We start from the raw sequence: 23432 nt of genomic DNA on the forward strand, positions 1-23432 counted from the left end.
TTAGCGAGGAGGAAGGAAGCTCGGCGGGAGCAACGCCGCCGCAGAGGAAATGCGGGAATGCAGGCAGAGGGGAGCGGGGCTCCGGGCGGGGGGGAGCGGGGCGGCGCGCAGGTACGGGGCGGCAGGAAGCGGGGGCGGGCGGCGGGGCCGGGCCGAGGGGAGCGGGGCGGGGCGGGGCGGGGCCGGAGGGGGGTGGCCGTAAGGTGAAGGTTGTTGCCGTGGGTTCATTAAAAGACAGAGTTCAACTCCTCGCGGCCGCAGAGCGCTGCTGGGAGGCTGGTTTGGCAGTGCGAGAAGGGGAAGAGAAGAGCGATAGAAAATAGAAGTTCATGTGCTGAAAACTCCGGGGGGAGAGGCGGCGGTCGCTTAAAAGCGCACTCCGAGGAGCGGGACAGGAGCAGCGAGGCGAGGGCAAGCTGCGCGCTCCCGAGGCCCGCCGAGGAGGAGGACGATGCTGCGCGCGGTGGCCGTGCTGCTGGCAGCGCTCTGCTTCCACGCTGCCGTCCCGGTGAGCGGCGGGCGGGCGGGAGGAGCGGCGCACGTGGGCGGCGGGGATCCGGGAGGCGCGGGTTCGGATCCCTGCGGGTTCGGCTCCTCGCGTCGACGGGGTTAGCGCGGGGGGAGCGGCTCCCGTGGCCTTTTGTGCTCCGGGAGTCTTAATTCAAACCAGACCCGCTGCTGCCGCTCGCGACCTGCTGGCGGCCCCGCCCCAGTGCGAGGCAGCGAGCGCGCCGCGTCTCGGGAAGCGGGGAGAGCCGGAGCGCGGCCTCGCGTGCGGCCCTTTGTGAGTGGGGCAGGCTGCGCCCGGGGCTTCTGTGCCTCGCGTAGCTCCCGGAGCCCGGCTCGGCGCTTCCCCGAGGCGTGCGCCGTCCCGGCCGCCCCGTCAGCCCCTCTTTCTCTGCCGGAGAGCTCCTCCCAGCTCCGGGAGTGCTGCCGGGGAGCGGCCCGGAGCCTCCATAGGGCTGAGGGCAGCGTGTCAGACCGGCAGCCGGGCTTCCGTACGACTGCAGCCGCCAGATGTCATCCACGAACAGAGGATGGCTCTGCCGGCTCTGCCTTTCCCCGGCAGCGTGGCACTTGTTGCGGCTCCCGGGCTCCGTGTGGGGCATCGTTTGTGGGGTCTTCTGCCCCTGTGGGGGTTAGGAAGGGAAAGGACGAGGGGAAATGGTTTCGAACGAATAGAGGCTGAATGCAAGGAAAAAGTTTTTACAGTAAGGGCAGGGGAGCAGTGGCACAGGTTGCCCAGAGGTGGCGGATGCCCCGTCCCTGGGGACACTCAAGGTCAGGCTGGATGGGGCTCTGAGCACTGCTGGAGCTGTAGGTGTCTCTGTTCACTGCAGGGGAGTTGGACCAGGTGACCGTTAAGCGTCCCTTCCAACTCAATACTGTAATTTGGAAGTGCTTTGGAGATGCTTTCCAGCAGCGGTTGGGTGAGGTGTGGCGGAACATCAGGACCTGAGCTGAGCCCAGTACCTGCAGCTCTGCTGTGCTGCCCTGCCTGAATGCTGCCCGTAGGTTGGGACGTCTGGTCCTCGTGGTGGTGAGTGGTCAGGCTGTGAGGTGGCTAAAAATGGCAGGCGTGTGAGTGTAGGTGCCTTGTGTTGTGGGAGAGGGCCTCACTCACTGCTTCTGAGTGAGCGTCTTAAGAAATAAAGTGGAAAACCTGCAGTTTACTTGTGGCCTCTGGAGTGGATTTGGGTAAAATTACCCTATGATAAATGTTTCTTATTAGGCATAATATAGGCATGAGGCGAACGCTGATATGGAGTTTTCCAGTGTGTGGGAGATGCTGGATGATGCTTCAAGTTGAGGGGTGTCTGGCGTGAGCACGGAGTAAAAGTCCTTGGGTGCTCAGCAGTGACTCAGCATCACTGCTTCCCTCCTGGGGATCACGTGGCTGACTTCCCATGTTGAAATGTCAGTGAGGAAGCTGCCTTTCCCACCAGTCTGCAGTCATAGTGGCAGAAGGACTCAGTGTTGGGCATGGGAAGCAGAGTGACCTGGGCTGGTCTTTTGCTGGGTTGCATTCTTATGGGTCTGCCTGGCTCTTGGTGGTCTGCCTCTGGCATGTCACTTGGCCTTGGCTATTGCTCTGGGGCTTTGCTAAGCAGCCAGGACAAGAAAGGAGCCAAACAACAGCAGTTTTCTTTCTGGCTGCTCTTACATGCAGGAATAATAAGGGGGCTCCTATTATGTCCTCAAGATGACACTGCCTTGCTCAAACATCCTGTATGACATTCAGTTCCCTCTTTGGAATAACAGAAGCACTGCTTTTCTTGAAATAAGAAGGTTGACACATCCTAATGGGTTTGCCTGTTTATTCTCTCATGGGAGACTCCTCTAGGATGTAGTCTTGTTGGGAATCCAGCCAAGCTGGGATGCATGACCTGCTGCAGGACAGTGGATAACCCAGCCTGTGCCTTGAGGAAGACAGAGTTTGGATTGTTCCAGCAGGTGTAGATGTGCACTGTTGGTTAATGCAACCTTAGCAGAGCAGGCAGAACTTTTTTTCCAAGAGTGATGTCATTCCTATCTGAACGTAAGCTAATTAGAAGAAATGAGGTAGCCCAGCTCGCTTATTAAACATGTAGGCAGCAGATGAGAAGGAAACACTTTCTTCTGCAGGAATACACACAGATCAGCGTCACGTAATTTATCAAGTGCTGTAAACAGTGCTTCTCTATGTGAATGCTTGCTTGCTGGTAGCTCCCTCCCAGTAAACAGTGATTCAACTCTGACAAAGCAGAGAGCTGTAAGCTATGGTTGGTATGGGGCAGGGGCTCCAGTGCAAGCCTTTTGTTCCAGGCTGCTCTTGGCTTTAAGTGGCTGGAAGAGCTAACATTTGTAATGGCAGCACTCTGAAATTTCTGGAAACCAAACAATCCTCTTTAACAACCTGAGACGTGTTACAGCAAGTGCTGGGAACTTGTAAGCCTTCTAAAATTGAGTGCACTAACCTGAAGTGTAGGCTGCTGTTTTAGCAGCAAAATTGGTCCGTTTTAAGTATGTATTTTGCATTGCTAGTGTGTAGATGTCTCCAGGTGGCCTGTGTAGTAGAGCCTTGTTTGATGTGGCTCTTGTGTGTTTAAGGACCATAGCAATGCCTCTGAGATTGATGTTCCACAACTGTGTATGCCATTGCACAGCTAGGGAGCTGGGGCTTTAGCAGGGCCGGCTGTAGGAGTAGATAGAGAAGGAATCCTCTTGGGGGAGCGATGACCTCTTTCCTGAGGAGGTGATGCCAGTGAAGTCACTGCAGCTTGCAGTTCATGGAATCACAGAACTGTTTGGGTCGAAAGGAACCTCACAGACCATTGGGTTCCAACCCCTTGCTGTGGGCATTGTTGCCAACCACTTAAATCGGGCACCAGATCAGGCTGCCCAGGGCCTCATCCAGCCCAGCCCTGAATGTCTCCAGAGGTGGGGCATCCACACCCTCTCTGAGCAGCCTTGTCAGCACCTCAGCCAGCCTTTCAGTGAAAGATGTCTCCCTGACATCTAATTAAATTTCCTCTAAGATGGCACCTTAGACATCTCTTCAGCTATTAATACAGGACTCCAGCACAGCCAGACCCTGTCGTGCCTGCTGACACCTGGGGTGCCTCAGGTGGCACAAGCCCTCAGGACAACGTTCACTCGGTGCTCAGGCACCTAAATGTGAGTTTGTGTGTGCGAGGTAGCAAAGCTCTTATTATAATCACAGTGGTGTAATTGGTGAGCTGGAGTGGTTATTTGACCAGCCCATGTGTCTGCTTCAGGGTGAGTGGCTTGTCTGGCTTCTGTTGACTAGATCTCATTTTGACCATAAGGGAGCATGGATGCCTTTATGTCTGTATCTGAGAGCGATAAGCTGAAAGTGCTGCTCTACTCTGTGCAACTTTCCTGGTGTCCCTCTGCATAAACAAACAGGCCAGACAGGTGCTGTGGCTGTGCCAAGAGAACCAACAAAGCAGTGGGAAACATCAGCTTTTAGCTCGCTCCTGTTCTGGTGCAACTGGGTCAGTGCCCCCAAACAATGCCCTAGCCTTGCCCTGCTGGAGGCTGGAGTTGGGGACTACAGCTGGGCCTTGGATCTTGGCCTCTCCCATCTGTTCTGATGGGAGAAATGCAAGCGTAATCGTGAAGGTGCAAAGAGGAAATTGTTGTGACCAGAGGCACGAGGGCTTCTGCTGAGTCTTACAGATTCATTTCTGTGTGCTGAGAAGATGCTCTGAAATGCCAAGGTCGTGTGGTTGTCCCTTTTGGAGCACTGAGGTCAGTATTCTTAACGGGTCCCTAAGTTAGAGCCAACTGGCACACTCCATTTGAACTGCTGCTCTGCTGGGCTCCTGTTGTACTGCAGCAATGAGCTTTATCTGGCCTGGCTGAAGCCAGCACTTTCTGCTGTGAAGATGCTGGTGGAAAAGTTACTGTGCTGTGAAGCCTCACCTCAAGGCAAAATAACATTTGTTGCTCCACAAGAGTTGCTTGTAGGAGGTCCATCTGCTAATGCGGTGGTTTCCCAACCCCTCCATTTCTCAAGCAGTGCCTGGCTGCAGCTGATGTTCTAGGTTTCGTGGAACCGGCCTGGATCCAACAGTCTGTTAGCTCGGGCTCCTTGCCATGCTCAGCTGTAATGTTTGTGTGTCACTGCTGAGACCAGTCTCACCAGTGAGGCCTGCTTCACTGAATGGGAACCAAGAGGGTTAGTGGGCTTTGGATGGAGCTGGTAATAGAACTTCCTCTTGAGTCACTGGAGCTGCAGTTACAACTGAGTCACAGAGATGTTGTAAGCTATGGCGTTCCTGCAAGGCTTCTAGTTTGAAACCTTCTTGGGGTTTTGACTCATGCATCTTGCTGCCATGATCTCTGGCAGAACTCTCTTCTCCATTGACTTTATTTTTACCATGTGATTCACTTTTATGTCCATTCATTTTGTCTCCTAGTGTTTGGGGTTCTTCTGATACCTGAAAGCCCTTAAGGACCTCTTTTGCAGAATGAATCCCAGCTAAATTGAAGGCAGTGATAAAAGATGGGAACCCGCTTGCCAACCAGCTGAAAATACTCAGGCTGTTTTGCTTTTCATGGAGACTGTGCTCCTCTCATGCTCCACTCTGTAACTTCACTGTGCTGCAATGGCAGTGTCCTCAGCCTCTGATGGAGCAAAGGCTGATATGTTGATGCTTGGCTGCAGGCAGTGCTGGGCACAGTGGCACCCAAGCAGCTTTCTGCAGGGTACAGCCAGTTCATGCAACAGCTTCTCTGGGTGCTCTGGCTCCATCAGCTGAACTCATATGTGCCATGCTACAGTGGGTTGCTCCTTTGTCTGCCTGTGCCACGTGATCTGGGGCTGATTGCCTCTTAATTGGAAGGCAACTTGAACTCTGCTCCAGTTGTAAGGAGCCCTCAAGAAACGCTTCCTGGGCAGCAACTGCAGACCATGGCTGTCCCACGTGGAACACAGAAAAGCTTTACTAATTAGTTTCTAATGGTGGTGGTACACGGTCAGCAGTTCCATCCAGCCATTTGCATCTAGGGGTTACTAGGGGAGCAGACTGCATATTGAAGCCAGAGGTGGGCAGAGGAAAGTGGAGTCAGGCTGCCATCTGGAGAGCAAGCAGTGATTAGTGTAACTGGTTCCAGATGAGAGCTGTTGTGAAGCCCTGCGTCCTGGCAGTACTGCTGTGGCTGTGTTGGTGAGAGCCTTTGTCTGCTTTCTTGGGTCAGCTAGCAGCTCCAGTGTTGTAGGAAGAGATTACCTGGCTCTTTCCTGTCCCAAAACAGGAAATGATGCCTATTGGTACACTTCTGAGGCTAATGGGGGAAGAGGTGTACATACATATACAGGTTACTCTGTCTTGTGCAGTTTGTTGACCAGCTGACAGCAGGATGTGTAGGCTGTAGCCCTGACCCCAGGATAGGTGATGTGGGAGGCTTGTGTGCTTGTGCTCTGCACTCCTACAGGAGCTCAGGGCATCCTGTGTCTAACAAAGCAAGCAGAAGAGAAGCCCTATTATCCCACTGACCAGCTAATAGGCACTTTCTTTAGTGACAGAGCCCAGGCTGTCTTTGGTCATGTGGTTGAGAGGTAAGAGGAGTAAAAGTTCAAACCAAAGGAACCACAGACTTTGCTTGAATTAACATCAGACGCAAACAGTAACGTGGTATTTTTCCAGTGCTCAGCTGTACTCTGTGCTAATGAAACTGCAGTAGAGCCTCTCTCCTGGCAGATTTGATGGCTGAATGAGACTTACCCACCCTGCTGGCTCTGCCGTGTTGCAGGTAACACCTGCGTGCAGTGGAAGAGTGGTAGTGAGGCTTGCACCGAAACTTGCCTAACAGCCTGCAGCTAGACAGCGTTGACTTCTAAATCTCTTTCGGTCCTAATGGAGGAATCATCTAGATTGTGACTACTTTCCCATCAGCGAACAAAGCACCTAACTAACAAAGGAGGCTGACTCTGGCATGTCTGGGCAGTGGCAAAGGAGTGCTCTGCTATCGGGCACTTACATCAACTGACTCATGGCCCCAAACAGGGAAGCTGCAAGCTTAATCCTCCAGTGGCATCAGTTCTGCTCTGAAGCATCTTTAAATAACTTGTAAGAAGTTCCTCGGCCTGCTTCTGTAGCTGGAAAATGGTGGGGAGCTTCTTAGTACAGAAGCTGGGAGATGTGATAATGAGTAATATGAAGTCTGAGCTATCATAGCCAGAAAGCATTGAATGCTCAGTACTACCCCCTACTGCCCCAGCATGCAGCCAGAGGGAGAAGTGGGGGTAGGGGGAAATGACTCCATGTTATACTGGTTCCTGTAAGTTAAATGGGCCAGAAGCTACTCTGTCCCGTAGCCAACTTAAGTTCCAGATCACAGAGCAAACCTTATTTATTTTTTCACCTATCTCATAGCAACACCCCATGTTCCCTTCTGCATCCAGGTTGCCTGCTGGGGAGTGTTCCCATGCATCATCTGGGGGCACACCAGTTGGCAAGGCTTGAAACTGTGCCTGAGATCCACCTAATAATTTGATGGTATAGATTGCGTTCCAGTGCCTGGGGATGTTCACTTATGTTGTTTAATTTAGGAGTATGCATGTAGCCAGAGGGTCTCTGGCAGCGGGCCCAGAATATTAGGAAATTGTGAAAACTGCAGTATACAGTAAAAGGAAAAAAAAAAAAAAAAAAAGCCCTTAGTAGGATATGATGACTCTCATTGAATACTGACCCTTTTAGGGTGTATCAGGATAAGCAGCAAAAGGTGCTGGAGAAATTCTGTACAGTCAGTCCTGACACCCGTAAGGTAAACAATACAAACCTGGAATGGCAAAGCATTCAGTGTGGTAGTGAAGGTGCTGGTAGTACCCAGCCTGCAGTTTTGGAGTTAGCCCATAAGACTGTCCTGGAGTCTTTTATGCTCTGCTTTCTTTAGAGGTCTGTTGTGCCAACTAGAGCTTGCAGTCATTGAGTAGACCTAGAACTGTATTTCTCTACAAAGCATCTTTAAGTTACTGCTGTTTGAACAGTGTTTTCATGGAATGCGTTGGCTTGGGTTGGAAGGGACCTCAAGGATCATCAAGCACCAAACCCCAGCGGCAGGCAGAGCCACTGACCTCTGTATCTAATATTAGACCAAGCATCTAACTGTTCTGTCAGTGTTGCTTGTCAGAAGCTTGTCTGACCTATGGGCTGTTGTGCTAAGACTAACTTGATACTGAATGCTTTGCGCTCGTCCGCTCTATAGGTACAACACTGAGCAGTTTGATTGAGCTACTCTGGATCAGAGTCGATTTGTTTAACATCAATCCACATGGTGTTTACTCAAGAAATGCCTAATGTCCTTTCTGTAGGGAGTGAAAGTATAGGTGATTGGTGCGCAACTGCAGCAGCAGGTTTACTACAACTATTTCTGAAGGGAGGATTTCATTCAAAGCTTCAGCTTTGAAATGATACTCGAGCACCCTCGTGATTCAGTTTGGAAATACACCAGCCAGCTTCCATAATCTCCTATAGGCATTGCATAACTTAACTGTGAACGGGACAGTGGTGACTGCTGTCAGACCTTGGTCTTAACCAGCAGGATTGCCAATGCATCTGTAAACCTGAATGCAGAAGCCCTGGTGCTGGGAGCGTGATCTCAGCACCATTTATGTGGGCACATCTTTCTGCATGCTCCAGTGGTTGTGGGAATGTGTGTTTCTCGTAGGAAATGTGTCCAATTTGACCAGTGTTCTACATCAGAATAATTTGCTGAAATGTGGTCCAGCTTGTGCCCAAAGACCATCTAACTTACTGCTCTTGATTGCAAGGAAGTTGGTAATACCTGAAATACTGGCAGCTGTGTTTTCCTTTGCCACAGAAGCACTTGGGAACTACTGAGGCTATGTGGAAGGAAGGGGTGAAGCTGAAAGTGCCTCTTTAAAAGGGCTTTTGGAACTGGAGAAGGGAGGTTTTCTCAACCTGAGGTGTGACTGCTGTATCTGGTGATCTTCAGTCCTTTTGTGCATGGCTTAGTCATGCTAATGCTGCTGCAGCTGTTTGCTAGGGAGGGTGTCTGCATTCTCAACGGGCTGTGCTTAGTCAATGCTGTGAGATGCTGTGGATAAAACAGGCCTCGTGGCATGACTCATGAATGTAATGGAAGATGTAATGTCTTCGCATCTGTGCTGGTTTTCTTGAAGCTGGAAATGGTGGGGTGTAGAAGTAAATGCAAACTTGCAGTTGCATTCATTCTTGCCTCATATCTTCTTTCTGCCTCCAGCAGTTGTTATTCCTAACTGTATGTTAACTTCCCTTCATAAGGTGAACAGATCATTATTCCCTCTCAGAGTACCATGTAGCATGGTTTTGGTGTCTCCTCTGACTTACGGGAATGCGTCTCTTCAAGTCAGGACACTGGTGCAGTTGTGGCTCTGCTCATGCTGACGCAAAAGAACAGAGTTCATTTGAGATGGGTAGCAGTTCCACCAGCCAAGTTGTGTGGCATCTGACCCCCAGGAAGTAGGCTTCCCAGAGACCAGGGCACACGCATATTTTCCTGGTGCTGCTGAGAAGCAGTGTGCCACCAGCCTACTTTGAGAAGCTGTAGAGCATGTCGTGCTTTCCTACAGGCATTGTCCAGTTTCTGAGCTGGAACTTCCTGGGATGAATGACTGATCACAGGAGAAGTGCTCCTGTCCTTTATCTTATCCTTACACTGGATTCTCTCCAATATGCCCATGTCTATCTCGTATGGGGGGGCCCAAAATTGGACCTAACCGTTACCAATGCTGAGTGAGTAGAGAGGAAGAACCACCTCTCTTGACCTGCTGGCAATAGTTTGCCTAATGCAGCCAAGATGTAGTCTAAAACTGGGTTTGAGATAAGAGCTGCAACGAATTGATTTGCTTTGCTGGGACTTCAGTGATGGTCTGTAACACGGGAAGTGTGGACAGCTGGAGATGGTGCAAGGAGAGGAATTTGTGCCCAGCTGCAAACCAGATTGTTTATGGCAGTATTGGTGAGCATGTGGATGGGTACAAGGACTGGTTTTGCTAGATCTGCTTTAGAGACCTAAGGTTAACGTGTATGTATCTGTTAGAGGTAGCACTGCAAAGATAAGTCTCCATTTAAGTGGCTGCCAATGTGATATGTCTGGTCTTTGCAGCATCTAGGCATGTTGGGATGTATGGTAACCAGAGGGCACATTGCTATGCTGCTGCAAGGGGGTGAAAATGTGTCAGGAGCTGTAGCTCTTGTCACTTTCAGTTGTTGTACGGGAGGGTCATGCTTGCCTGTGCTGTGTGCATGGGTAGTGCTTTTGAAATTCTGAAGTCCTCATTGGAAGGGATTGTAGTTCATAGAATGTGACCTGCAGTATAGACTTGCCTTTCAGTCTGTATTGCTCAGGGTTTCTGGGACTGGCAGCCCACCACTGGCTTTGGGTGGAACTAGGCCAATCTGTGTCAGTGCTTTTCCAATCCAGTAAGTGAACAGGCTGTTGGCTGCAAAACTCAACCTTTGCTGCTAGTTCTTGTACACCACAAACTAAGAAATGCTGGTGACCTTAAATGGAAGGATTTGAAGACACATTAGATATGTCCAGGTGTCCTTGCTGCTCATCTCTCAGACCTGAAACTGTAAGTCATTACCCAGGATGAACTGATGCTGCTGCTGGGCCTTTTTTTTTTTGCTACATCTGCTAGGTGCAGCTCTTCAGGATTTTGCATTGACTGTGGCTCTCTTGTACTATCTGAAGAAACATATGACTGAACTATCAAGTATGTTAAAGAGCTGTAGCAAAGGCTTCTTAAAGAAGAGCAGTTCTAGCACAAGACTGAACTGACTGCTTCTCATGAGATTAGATTAAGGGGAAAGAGCTTCTCTGCATCTTCCAAACAGGCTGCCTTGAATGTGGGAAATGAGGTACTGAGCTCTGATTGTGACTACTTGGGCTATATTGTGACAGGCCACACCTGCCACTGGTGCATTTAAACTGGGTGCTAGTTTGTAGGCATGTTGAGATCCAGTCTTTGGCTTGAACTGTATTGCTTGGCTGTACAGAACAGGTTGACGTGAGTAAAAGCAGTGTGTATCAAACTCTCTGGTTTGATACAGCCAGGTGAGAGAGCAGGAGCACAGACTTGTTTCCCTGTGTTGTTGAAGGACCTGCTGAACTTGTAGAAGAATTGGCTGAGAGATGGTTGGGAGGCAGCTCAGCTGTGTCAGAACTGAGTCTTAAGAACAAACCTTATCCATACCAAACAAAGGAACTCTCCAGAAGAGAAGTCTTCTCTCCAGAAGAGAAGCAAGCTCTCTGCTTGCTCCCTTTTATATAAGCCTGTGCGGTCCTTTGAGTCAGCCTCTGCTGTGCATGCTGCCTGCAGTCTGAGGGTGGTGATGCACATTTCCATAATGCACAGCTGCAGCAGGGTATTTCATGGCCCCTCTGCCTCAGGGTGCTGAGTGTGTGTCAGCATCCCAGGAACCCGGGCTGTGATGCTGTAGGAACTGCTGCAGCAGCCCTGGCTGCCGTGCTGTGCCAAGACAAACACTCGTGCATTCATGCGCTGAGCAGAGAACTGGTCTTGCTGGAAAATTATTTGCATGACAGTGTTGGTTTTCTTTGTTGTTTTTTTTTTTTCCTTCTTTAACCAGACCAGTTCCCTGATCTGGGTCACCACAAGACTGCATGAATACGGGGGGACAGTCCAGGGAGTGACTCCTTGTGCAGGAGGCGGTGGGGTGAACTGCAGTTGAAAGGGTTATGCTGCAGAATGTGAAACCCAAGCTGACGGTGACAAGCTGGCTCATTTTCACTCTTGGCATGTTGATTGCTGGGTTTTGGCCTACTTAATTACAAAAGTTGCCCTGTCACAGTAAGGAGGAGATGTAATGGTGGTTGGGCAACAGTGTGGTAGCGATCAGGTGAGGCACTGCAGCTGATAGAGCTGTAGCTGCAGTGCATATGGAATAGCTATATGGAGAGTGTTTGAGCCCTGCAACGGCTCCCCAGGGCAGTGGGCTCTGAGCTGCCAGAGTTTGGGGAGCATCTGGACACTGCTCTCAGAGACAGGGTCTGGATTTTGGGTGGTCCTGTGTGGATCCAGGAGTTGGACTCGGTGATCCTGTGGGCCTGTTCCTATGGGATGTTCTGTGATTCCTTGCAGTCTGTGGGCTGCTTGGGGAACAGTCTGTAGCTGGCTTTCTGCTCTGACCTTTGCTGCTAGCCTGCTTCTTTGGCTCCTCTGAGATGAGAACTATTTCACTAACCTGCAGCATCACCAGGCTGCTTATCCTGAGCTGGGGAATGACAGGAGGAACATCTGGAAGAGCTGCTAGCTGAGATATTGATATTGCCATGCTGCTGTTGGCTTCTAACGAGTCAGATGTGCACACCAGTGTCGCTTCAGACTTGTCACATAAAAAGCATCAGTTCTATTTCAGCAACCCCAAAATTTATGTCTGTCCATTAAAATGAAGGGTACACATGGCTGACAGTGCTAGCAGGCTGCGGGAGGAGGATACAGGTGAGGTTGGTGGTGGTTCTGCCTTCTTTTTGCTGAACAGTCAAGGTTGTCTGAAGACTCTGGAGAGCTGGAACTGGAGTTAATCATGTGTGGGTTATTAACTGCAGAATATCAAGGTTTAACAAAGCTAAAGTTTCTTTCAGGAGGAGGTTTTATCTTCCCACGCACTAATATAAATATTTTGAGGCCAGAAGCTCTTCAGGCTGCCCTGCCTCAGATAGCAGAGCTAGCCCTCCTAACAGAATTGTCCTTCAATATGTGGAAAAAGATCAAAGAGACCTTTTCACGTGGGTTTATTTTAGGGCTGCTCAAATCCTTGTGTAAGTCTGCAGCGTAATATGTGGTAGGCAAATTAGAAAGCAAATACTTATTAGTGTAAATCTCTTCAAACAGCATGGCAGGCTGTTGGTTTTGCTTCCCATAATGCTGGCAGAATCTTGCAGGGTGCTCAGGGAGGTGTTTGAGCTGGAAGAGCTCATTCCTTCTCAGCTCAGTGAGGAGGATTTACGACTCAGAGAAACAAATGTGCAAATTTAACAGCATTATTCAGGTAATGGAGGATTTCAGGTGTTTTTGACGCTGCTGTAATTGGCTGATCACTAACTAGGATTAATATGAGTGGGATACAAATCACCCCTAATCTAGTTCAGGGCTTGTAGCAGCTTGTGGCAAAGCCAGTGGTTTTGCTTACCTCAAAGAGCAGTTTGAAATGTGCTGCTTCCTTTTACATACACCCCGACTTGAAATTAAAGAAATGTGGCTCCCAGTTTGGGTGGGGTGAGATCAACTAATAAGCTATAAATCTTCCCTGCATCGTGAGACAGTGCTTGAGATAGATCCCTGCTTGAGCAGGGATTGAGGAGGATTCTTGGGTAGAGACTGGGAGCAAGATGAAGACTGAAGAATGGGTAGAAATGATGCTTTAAATTTTTTTCTTTCCAAGTCTGGTGTGTGTCAGACTTCTGGAGCCAATAATATTGCTAATGAATTGTGAAAGTTCTTGATTAAATTGAAGATGCCACCGAGCAGCTTTCTGGTTGTCCCAGCAGAACTGAATAGCTATTGTTGTGTAACAATACAGCCCTCAGTGAGAGCAGAACCCAACGGCTTCCCGAGGGTTTCCCCTAGACGGGCTGCTTGAGACTTGAGGAAGTGCTTAATAGGCACTGCTCAGCTATCGGAAGTGCCGGTAAAATGCTCATCTGTCGTGTTGTGCAACTGAGATCCTTGAGAGCAGCCCTGCAGAGAAGGGCCTGGGGGTCTTCATGGATGAAAAACTGTACATGAGCCAGCAGTTGTGACCTTGCAGCTGGGAGAACAAATGGTATCCTGGGCTCCATCAAAAGAGGGGTGGCCAGCAGGGACAGGGAGGTGATTGTCCCCCTCTACTCTGCTCTTGTGAGGCCCCATCTGGAGTACTGTGTCCAGGTCTGGAGCCCCCAGTACAAGAAAGACAGGGAGCTGTTGGAGAGGGTCCAGAGGAGAGCCACAGAGATGATCAGGGGACTGGAGCACCTCCCCTATGAGCACAGACTAAGGGAGCTGGGCTTGTTCAGCCTGGAGAAAAGAAGGCTGCGGGGTGACCTCATTGCAGCCTATCAATACCTGAAGGGAGCCCATAAACAAACAGGAGGGGAATCAGCTCTTTGAAAGGGTTGATAATGGCAGGACAAGGGGAAATGGTTTTAAGTTGAGGGAGGGAAGATTTAGGTTGGATGTCAGGGAGAAGTTCTTTACAGGGAGAGTGGTGAGGTGCTGGAAAAGCTGCCTGGAAAGGCTGTGGATGCCCCGTCCATCCCTGGAGGTGTTCAAGGCCAGGTTGGATGGGGCCCTGGGCAGCCTGGTCTGGTATTAAATGGGGAGGTTGGTGGCCCTGCATGTGGCAGGGGGTTGGAGATTCGTGATCCTTGAGGTCCCTTCCAACCCTGTGATTCTGTGAGATCAGTGACACCAAATCACAAAGGGTTTTGCTGTGCTCGGCAAGTATTTCTGGTCAGTTGTATGAGATGCATTAAAAATAATAAAAAAAAAAAGCATTTGAATCATGGGGTTGATAGTTGGATGAGATGATTTTCTTCATCTCGGACCTTAATGATTCTATGATTCTATCCATTTTCTTCAAGTAAAAAACATTGTAAGTGCAATAGCAAAATCACCAAATCTTCGGCTAGAATACAAGAAGTGCCATCAGAGCTCTGTCCTTAAAGGATCCACAGCTGTACTTAACTGTGTTCATCCAGTCTCTTATCAGTTATGTAGGCTACTCCAGAAGTCATGCCTTTTCTTTATTTCTGTGGAAAATACAACAGATACAAAGAGTGCAGTGACGCTGGTGGATAGAGGAAATTCTCAGCTACAAAGCACTATTTTTCAACATAGTCACCACCATAAGCTGTGCATTTTTGTTAGCGATGTACAAGAGCATGTATGCCACACTTGTAGAAATCTGCATGGCTGCCTGGAGCGTGGCTTATCTTTAACGTTGTTGCCACTACTGGAAAGCAGCACCCACTGCCTCACTGTGCTCACACCACTCTTTGATCTCCAGAAATGGCATGCACTGACATTCATTGATGTCTGCTGAACTTTTTTTTTCTGCCTGAAGGAATTCATTTGCTCACCTTTGCTTCATCCACACTTCCATGTCAGACTGCTGTCTGTCACATGGCAATAACATGTAATGGGGATGTATTGGTGGGAAGGTTGGATCTCTGCTGCCATGCCACTGACATCCACCTCTGACCTCATGGGCCAACATAATGAAATAGCAAGCATTACTTTCAGAGCAGCTCTTGCATAATGTGAATGGTCTGCGAGTAATTCCAGGGGTCTGAAAATTCAGCTGGATGATGATGGAAGTGATTTCTAAAAGCACACCTGCAATACACACAGTAGCTGGTGCGATGCAGAGTTTTCAGCAGAGCGAAGCTTTGATTTCTTTCCAGCACTTCTATAACAACTTCTATAACACAGCCTGGCAGTTCTATCTGTTCTTCACTCCTCATCCTCTTGACTGACCCAGACCTCTCCCCTTGGTGAAAGTCATTTGCAGTGAAAGGTCACAGATGAGCGTTGACCATGAGGAGTGTGTTTGTCTGAACAGCACGGTGCCTCTTCTATTTTTAATCCAAACCTGGATTAGTTCCATCTCTTCCAGTGCTGCTTTGAGTCACAGTCTTACGTTAGCCTTATGTCTGAAGTTCTTCAGCAACAGCAAATCATTACAGAAGCATGACCTTCCTGCAGTGCTTAAATTCTGTGGTGTCAGAAGGACATTGCTTTTCACACCTACTGAAGCTACAATTCATGGAGTAAGAAGAGTAGTCTATATAAGTAAACAGTTACATAGATTTGCCTTGATGTTTGTGTCATGAAATTGGATGGTGTCGTGAATTACATCACTTTGCGGGCATTCCTACTGGTAAAACATGCAAGTGGTTCTGTAATGTCTCCTGAGGTTTCTTAGAAATCTTGTATAAGCTACCTCTGAAGGTTCAGATTTGGAGGGAAGTTAATGCTGATCCTAGATAAAGACTGTGGTGTCAGATCTTAGTCTGTCTTGGTAGTCACATTCTTCAGCTAAAACCTTGGAGAGAATTGTATCCCCCTTTTGCACCCAAAGCCAAGCTGGCTGACAGAACAAGGATTGTGATTTCTGGTGTTGATGGAACTAGAGTTGGAGAAAAATGCTCTCAGTCCCCCAGTCCGCCCCAGTGGTGTTGTTTATGAAGCCTGACTTGGCTTCTGAACTTAGCGAAAAGGAAGAAAGATCAAGGGAGTGGAATTTGGGAAGCCTGGGAGTCTTTCCATGTTCTTTCAGCACCAGTAGTTCATACTCAATACTTGAAGTGCAGTGAGATCAGCTCGGGTGAGTCACTGGCCTTGGACGGAGCAGGAAAGCATACAGGAAGTACTTCTCTGACCTGGTTTCCATGGATGAGTGCATAAGCACAGAGCAGACAAGCAGGGGCAGATCTGAAAATCCAGATCAGCCCATGATGTGCAGCTGAACAAAAGATTGAAAGACGACTTAGAAGTTGTTCTAGAAGTATGCTAGAAGCCTGAAGAAAACATGTATTTTTTACCAATAGTGAAGTGGCAACCGAAGAAGGATGCTAAAAAGGCTCAATGTGTGTGTTCTTGTTCTTTTATTTTTTGTCCTTAAATTATCTAACAGTAGTGATTGCTTTGAAGAGGTGAGGTCATGGATGTGAATAAGTTGTTGACAGGCTGCCTGCTTATTTGTGTTCTGAGACGTCAAGCCTTTTACTAATGGGCTAGTTAACCACCTTGGGAATGAATTGTTCTATAGAAGCATCTGGAATGGGTACAACAGAAAGGAAGGGAAAGAAAACTGTACAAACCCAATACATTAAAAAGAAATGGAGTGAATAAATACAGCCATGTAAGTAACAAAGTTGACAATGAGGAAATTCAGTTGCTTTGTGTGACATCATTCCGCTGCTGGATGACTTCTTCCTAGAATGGAAACAAGCCTTGTTTCTAAACAACACTGTGTTGATGCATACAGGAGTTACAGTGGGCCTGGTGCAAGGCCATTAAGGATACCTGCTCCTGCTTTTGTGTAAATGAACTCAGATTTCATGGTCCCACTAAAGCCAAAATGGGAGACAGACCTTGGTTAGATGGTGCAGTATCTGCTGGACTTGAAGACTGGGCAGGGCTGGAAATGGATGGTGAGGGCTTTTTGAGAGGAAGGGTCAGATTCTTTTCACTGGTGCCCAGTGACAAGATAGGAGGCACAGGGCACTAACTGGAACACAGAAGTTCCTGTCTGAGCATAGGGGAAAATTCCTTACCCTGAGGGTGACAGCACAGGCATAGATTTCATGCTCCTTGCCTGAGCAGAGGTTGGGCCACCCAGAGATCCCTTCTCACCTCATCTATTCTGAAATAGGGCGTGTGTTTGTGTGTGAAGATTCTGGAAATGTAGTTAAATGAGGAAAGATGAAATTCAGAAGCAATGACTGGTTAGGTTGTGGTAATTCCAGTGGTGGAACAAAGCAGGGGTTTGGCCTCTTCCTTTGGCACTAAGTTTGGCTGCTGGTTATTGTGCTCCTTGTACAACGCAGGGAGAGAGCTCAGGGCTGTATTCTCCTACAGGTAAGACTGGCTTCTATCTCAGAACTTGATATGAGTGTCCATGCTTTTTAAAAGCAAATCTCATTCCACTTCATTAAATGCTTTGGCTTCAGATAGCACAACAGCATTGGAAGGGCTCAGAAAGACAGAGAAACCAAAGCACTCTGTTTCCCCTTCCTTTCCTTCCCTTAAAAGTGATGCAGGAAATCACCAGTTGAACAGGTTGGTAGACAGCAAAGATGTGAGGAGCCGGAACTTAAAGCAGCACGGTTATGTTGTGTATGGACTGAGCATTGGCTGCTGCCAAGATGAAGCTTTCTGAACGTATTCCTTGCTTTCTACTTTCCCAAAGTAAGTGCTGCCTGTACGCAGGACAGAGAAGGGAGACAGCAAGACTGACAAACTGCTTTTCTGGGGCAGGAGGAGTGAAGAATGATAAGAAAATGTAGTCTGAGCAGAGAAAGTTTGTGCGATCTTCAGGAGCCCTAAGAGGACTTCACACAAATAGCACGGTTAGTTTAAGCAATTGCATCACCAACATCTTTTCCCCTTCTCTTTAAAGCAAACTACAAATCTGAACCTTCCTCCTGAAGATCTTGATTCTTCCGGTGACGACGATGATGGATTCTCAGGTTCAGGTGCAGGTGAGTAACTTGCATTTGCACTGTTAGTTTTTTCATCCTTCCAGTGAGCCAAGGTCTGAATGAACATCGTGAACATCCTGGCTAAAAGGAGGCTGGGGGGAAGAATAATCACACATATCCCAGCATATTGGCTTTGGAACAGAAAAGGAGCCTGACCTGTTTGTCTTGTTTTGCTCCAGAGACAAACAATTAGGAGAAAATGAATTGTAGGAGTATTGAAATGGAGCAGAAGCAGGTATACCTTATGTCCCTGCTCATACATTGCTTGCAGAAGTATGAAACTGCAGTGATTCTTCACTTGTGAGGCAGGAGACTATAAGAAGGGTGTTTGGCCTCTCTTACGAGCTGGAAGGAGATGCCGTTTGAGGGTGTGTGAACCTACTTGCCAGCATACATCCAGCACATACTTTATCATCAGATAAGCAATTTCCTATGGGCCGTAGTATTGTTTTTGTTTTTTTTTTTTTAAACATTATAAAAGGTTTTTAGGGTGGGGAAAAAGTCTGTCAGAATGATTACTTAAAGGCATGAGAGGCACCTTTTGACATTCAGTGTTGGATTGAAGTTGAGGAGATGCCAGTGAGGAAAAAGCAAGCTATTGGAAACTAAACCATGGTATCCTTCTTCTTCCCTCCAGCTACGTGCTTGTATTTTATATGAAATTGATCTGTGCCTTTCTTAGTATGCTGAAAAAGAGGAGTTAGAAAAGTGAATTCCTGTTACTACAGAAATTGGCTGTGCAGGTTGAGCTTCCTCCTTTAGACCAGCATCCTGCAGTTACCATCAACAGGTCTCTAAGCTGTCTGGGGATATTTTTTGTTTTGCAGGTCCCCTACCTGATCAGTCTCTCACTTGGAGAACAGCAACAGATCCGACTAATTCCTCATTACTGGCAACACCAGGGGTTTTCAATGAAAAGCTGTTTCCTGGGATTGAGAGCCGAACTGAAAAGAAAGTAACAACTCCACCTGCAACTAGTCGTGTAGTGACAGAGGAGCCAGTTGTAGCTGTGAAGGATGAAACACCCTTGTTGGGCTCACCTGATGAGAAGCCCACAGACAACACAGTTGTAACAACAGCAAGAAGTCCTACTACTCGCTTCCCTTCGGTGCTTCATGTAACTCCTTCAGAAGCCTCAGGCACAGTCCGTGAGCTCAAACCTAAAACCCCTGGCTCTGAGATGCCAGGCACTAAAGATGTGCCTGAGACCAACTCTACCACCCATCCGGAGGGGGACATCGCTGCTGCTCCCACAACAGCTCCAGGCGACCTTGCTCCTACACATGAGGAGGTTTCTGAAGTTGGCTCAGGAGACCCGGTGAGGACTGGTAGCTTTGGTACCCTTTCCAGGCAGATTGCTCTGGTTGTATGTAGTAAGGCTGGTTTGCAGGAAGGGCTGATAATTTGTGCAAGCAAATGATCAGTTTTATCCTTTATATTGGTAGGGGGGTTTAGAGAAGAAAAAAAACGTAGCTATAGAAATAGACGTGATGAAAAACATGAATAACCTGCTTTGTGCATCCCAACAGGGAGACTTCATCTTGATTAAAGATGAGGACTTGTTCCCTACCCAGGATTCTGAAGTGCCGGCTGACTCTGGGAGGAATGCCAAAGCAGCGGGAGCCTCGGGAATTATGGACAGAAAAGAAGTTCTTGGAGGTACCTGATATTCTGGATTTCTAGTTGGCTCTCATAGGAGCCTCCCAGGCAGCAGAAGCTGCAGCTCTACAAGTATGTCTCAGAGCATGAGAGTGAAGCTTTTATGCTAGACCTCTCTGAAATGAGGGTGGTTCATGATTGTGTGTTGCTGAAAACCCTGATGGGGACAACGTATTAATCTGATAATAGCAAAGCAGTCACCACTAGTTATCTGAAATTCTAAGTTCCTTCACTCAAAAATTACTGTAGAACTGCCCTAATGCTGCTTGGGTCCATTTTCTAGAGTTCCACACGCTGTCTGGCTCTGTTCTTGGTGCTCTGCAGCATGGCCCAGTGGGAGATCTTCTTTAGTGGATTTGTAGATGAGGGTGGTGAGACATTGGTAGAGGTTGCCTGGTGTGGTTGTGAATGCCCTCTCCCTGGAAGCATTCCAGGCCAGCCTGGATGGGGTTGTGAGCAACCTGGTCTGAAGGAAGGTGTCCCTGCCTACAGCAGGAGATTGGAACTGCATGATCTTAAGGTCCCTTCCAACCCACTGTATGATTCTATTATTTACCTCATGTAGATGAGTGGGCTCTTGGCAATGGAGGAGTGACTGTTTTGGCAGGGCAAAAGGACAAATTCATATTTGCATGTAATGAATTCAGGGACCACGCTTTAAGGAACAGCCTGGAAGCACACAATCATAGCAGTGTTAGCTGGCATGGCGTCTGGAGTAATCTGTGTCTTTCCCCCCTTCTAGGTGTTATTGCTGGAGGACTGGTTGGCTTGGTGTTCGCAGTGTTTCTAGTTGCATTTATGCTGTACAGAATGAAGAAAAAAGACGAAGGAAGCTATTCACTGGATGAACCGAAACAGTCTAACGGAGGATACCAAAAACCACACAAACAAGAAGAGTTCTATGCATAAACACTGCTCTTCAGGACACTTCGTTACATCTTTCTTGGACTCTTCTCTCCCTGCACATGGACCTCTTAGTGCGCTTTGCATTGAACTTAAGCCATATGATCATTGGGTTATTTGCCCTTACCACCTTGCCGTTGGAAATTTTATAACTACAAAGTAGATCTGGATTCACTGAACGTTCCCTGCTTTCTTGCACAACTTTTTTTTTTTTAAACAGAAGTGGGACTGCAAGTTCCTAAACTCGCTTTGGTTTATCTTAAAGACTGCTTGGGCAGGCGATGGGGAGAAGATAAAGGAGCACTGTATGTATGAACCGTTTGATATTTAGGGAAAGGGATGGCAAGAATAAATGATTAACAGTGCTCAAATTCTCTATTGCAGGGATCCTTCCTATTTAACTCATAGATGTGTTTTTAAGTGTAACAAATGGCTGCACTGGGCAGAAGTTTGGTACACTGCAATACTCTAGCTCTTTCTAGCTGCCGTACTTGGAGCATTTAATGCCTATGAAACATCATGCTGAACATGATTGCTAGTGAAAGGAGGTGTGAGGGGAGGGGTAAGCAAATGACTTAGTGGTTTAGAATAACTTATATTTGGGAAAGATCGCAATGTTATCCCATATGCTGAACCAGCTCCTATGCAGCTGGCACATATACTAAAACCAAACCAACCTAAAGACCCAAAAACTAAGTAGAGATTTCATTTTACCAGTTGCATTGGTCTGTCTCATCACCATCTTGCCCATTCTAGGCTTTGGTAAGAAATGGATTTTTCTAAGCAATCTCATCTCAGATATTCCCTCTTCTTCAGTGCTGAGTCTTCTTGGCTGCCCTGCTGCAAATACTCCAACCTGTGCTGTGTAGTTGCCAGATGACTGATGGCACGTTGTAGCACCTACCACTGTGCACTGCTTACAGAGTAGTCTCAGATCGTGGCCTGCCTCCTACAGTACAGAAAACCTTGGCACAGGGGGTGAAAGGTAGAAAGCAGCATATTGTAATTTTGCAGCTAAGGAGTAGAGAAACACAGCATCTGACACAAGCCTGATGAAGGCTTAGTGTAGATGACCTTAAATATATACAAGTTGATGTGCTTGACTCTCGTGACTCTGGAATGCCTCTCTTCAGGGGCTGTTCCTGCACTTTGCAGAGAAGCAACCCTTGGGATGTCAGACTAGCAAGGGTTAAGAAGCACCTCCTGAGGGAAGTCTGGATGCCTGACGCTCTTGGTGGTCCATTCATTGCCACATGGAAGGCACCGAAGCCTCACTGAGGGTTTGGAGTTCTCCAGAGCATCTCAAACCGAGCAGGAAGAGAAGTGTGGTGTTCTGCACAAGCCTTACTTCTGCTCTGCCTTCGCCTAGCTCCTCGCAAGGTCAGTTGGACATCACTCAGCACAGAAGGCATGGGGGGTGGAGGAGCATTTACAGCTGATGTACGTTTTTGTGCTGGTGAGCCAGAGGGAATGATTGGAGAATACTGGAGAGCATTGCGACAGCTGGTAGAAATGTTGCACATTAACACTAAAACTCGAAAACCTGTACAATTAAATGAAGTATAAAACACTCCTGAGCTGCTATGCAGCTAAAATCAGTGCCTTCTCTACAAGCCCAAGAAAAAACACTTTTTGATTCAAAACTCTTCTTGATGCCTAAGAAACCCTTGTGCATACATGTAGCTGGCTGTTTTTAAGTAAAGCTGCAAAGTCCATTATGTCTTTTTTTTTTTTTTTAACTGAATGATTTTTTTTTTATAGGTTAATGCAACAACCAGACGGTGTTAATTTCAGCTGTAATTCTTTGCTTTGTATAGGAATGTAGAAATGTTGTTTGATAGGTTTATCTATGAAAAGATTCTTGTAAAGCACAGGAAGATGAAATGGTAAACTTCAGTTGTACCTCAGAACCTTGCTGAGGGAAAGGAAAAACTGTATATTTTGGTAGTCTAAACTGACAGTTTGTGAAACAAACACGACATTCTGTGTTATTTAAGTGGTACAAATGAAATACAAGTTCTAACAGAAGATGCAACATTCGGATATCTGTATGCCGTGTAAAGGTATACTGCAATAAATGGCATTTTGGCAAGAATGTGTCCAGCTTGTGAGTGTTGCTCCGTATTGTGCTTCACAAAGTAGATGAGGTTTGTGAGACTTTCCATGCCTTTAAGGAATTTGAATTCTAAGTACGAAATGTGAGGTGTGGTGCTGAACATAAGGAGATTCAGCTCGGAATGGGGAAGGCTCTCCCCTGCTCTGGATGCCAGGTTGGTGGCAAGCCGCTTCACTGTGCACACACAGATAGGCTGGAGCAGAGACCAGTGTGAAAGCAGATCATACTGTGCTTTCCTGACGGGGTGGAAGAGGCTACAAGTCTTCCACAAGGCTTGCTCTTATGACCTGGCTTCTGCCTCTAGGATTTTGAGAGCAGGGAAGACTCCAGTATGGGCAATACAAACTCCTTCCTTCTGTGGAAGCATTCCAGGCCAGGCTGGATGGGGCTGTGAGCAACCTGGTCTACAGGGAGGTGCCCCTGCATATAGCAGAGTTTGGAACTGGACGATCTTAAAGATCCTTTTCAACCCAAACCACTCTATCATTTATGGTTCCACTAAAACGTACTTTGCAGGACAAATTTGGAGATCATACCTTCAGGAAGGGAGAACAGAGCAGGCCTAGGTATTTAGTTTAGGATCAATTGCTCCTGGGTGCAGCAGCTGGGCGTTGGAGGAGATGAAGGAGCAGTGAAGTAGAGAAAAATGTCCTTCATGAAATGGAGAAGTCAAAAGTTCCCCTGCTTGTCTGGGTAGGTCTGCGCCTGTGCTGTGGCTGTCCAAGCTTTTGGCTTGCCTGGGCTGCATTGAGTGAACAGGAATTGTCTTGGGTTGCATATAAAATATGTAATAATGTTAACACATATAAGTAACAAAACTTTTTAATGTATGCATATTTACTAAAATATAAAAGAGAGCAACAAAAACATGAAACAAGTGAGATATTTGACCTTGCATTATGAGCTATGCTGGGCCATCAGTTGGAATACCTTGCAATACCTTTCATTGTCAGTGCTCTGATGTGTAAGAAACTTTTGTTTTGTAGCTAGCCACTGTATTTTTAATTTATAATCTCTCTTTGCTTGC

General features: G+C 47.6%; 1 protein-coding gene across 1 annotated transcript; it reads left to right on the forward strand.

The window, feature by feature from the left end:
• Positions 1-187: 187 nt before the first annotated feature.
• On the forward strand, positions 188-22384 carry SDC1 (syndecan 1). The gene is made up of 5 exons (XM_052688895.1): positions 188-508; positions 17646-17727; positions 18555-19045; positions 19257-19386; positions 20129-22384. Exons 1-5 carry the CDS (start codon positions 452-454, stop codon positions 20293-20295), a joined length of 927 nt encoding a protein of 308 aa, XP_052544855.1. The 5' UTR covers positions 188-451; the 3' UTR covers positions 20296-22384.
• The last annotated feature ends 1048 nt before the right edge of the window (positions 22385-23432 follow it).

Source organism: Tympanuchus pallidicinctus, unplaced genomic scaffold (assembly GCF_026119805.1).
Source record: "Tympanuchus pallidicinctus isolate F22 unplaced genomic scaffold, pur_lepc_1.0 scaffold1, whole genome shotgun sequence".
NCBI classification, from domain to species: Eukaryota; Metazoa; Chordata; class Aves; order Galliformes; family Phasianidae; genus Tympanuchus; species Tympanuchus pallidicinctus.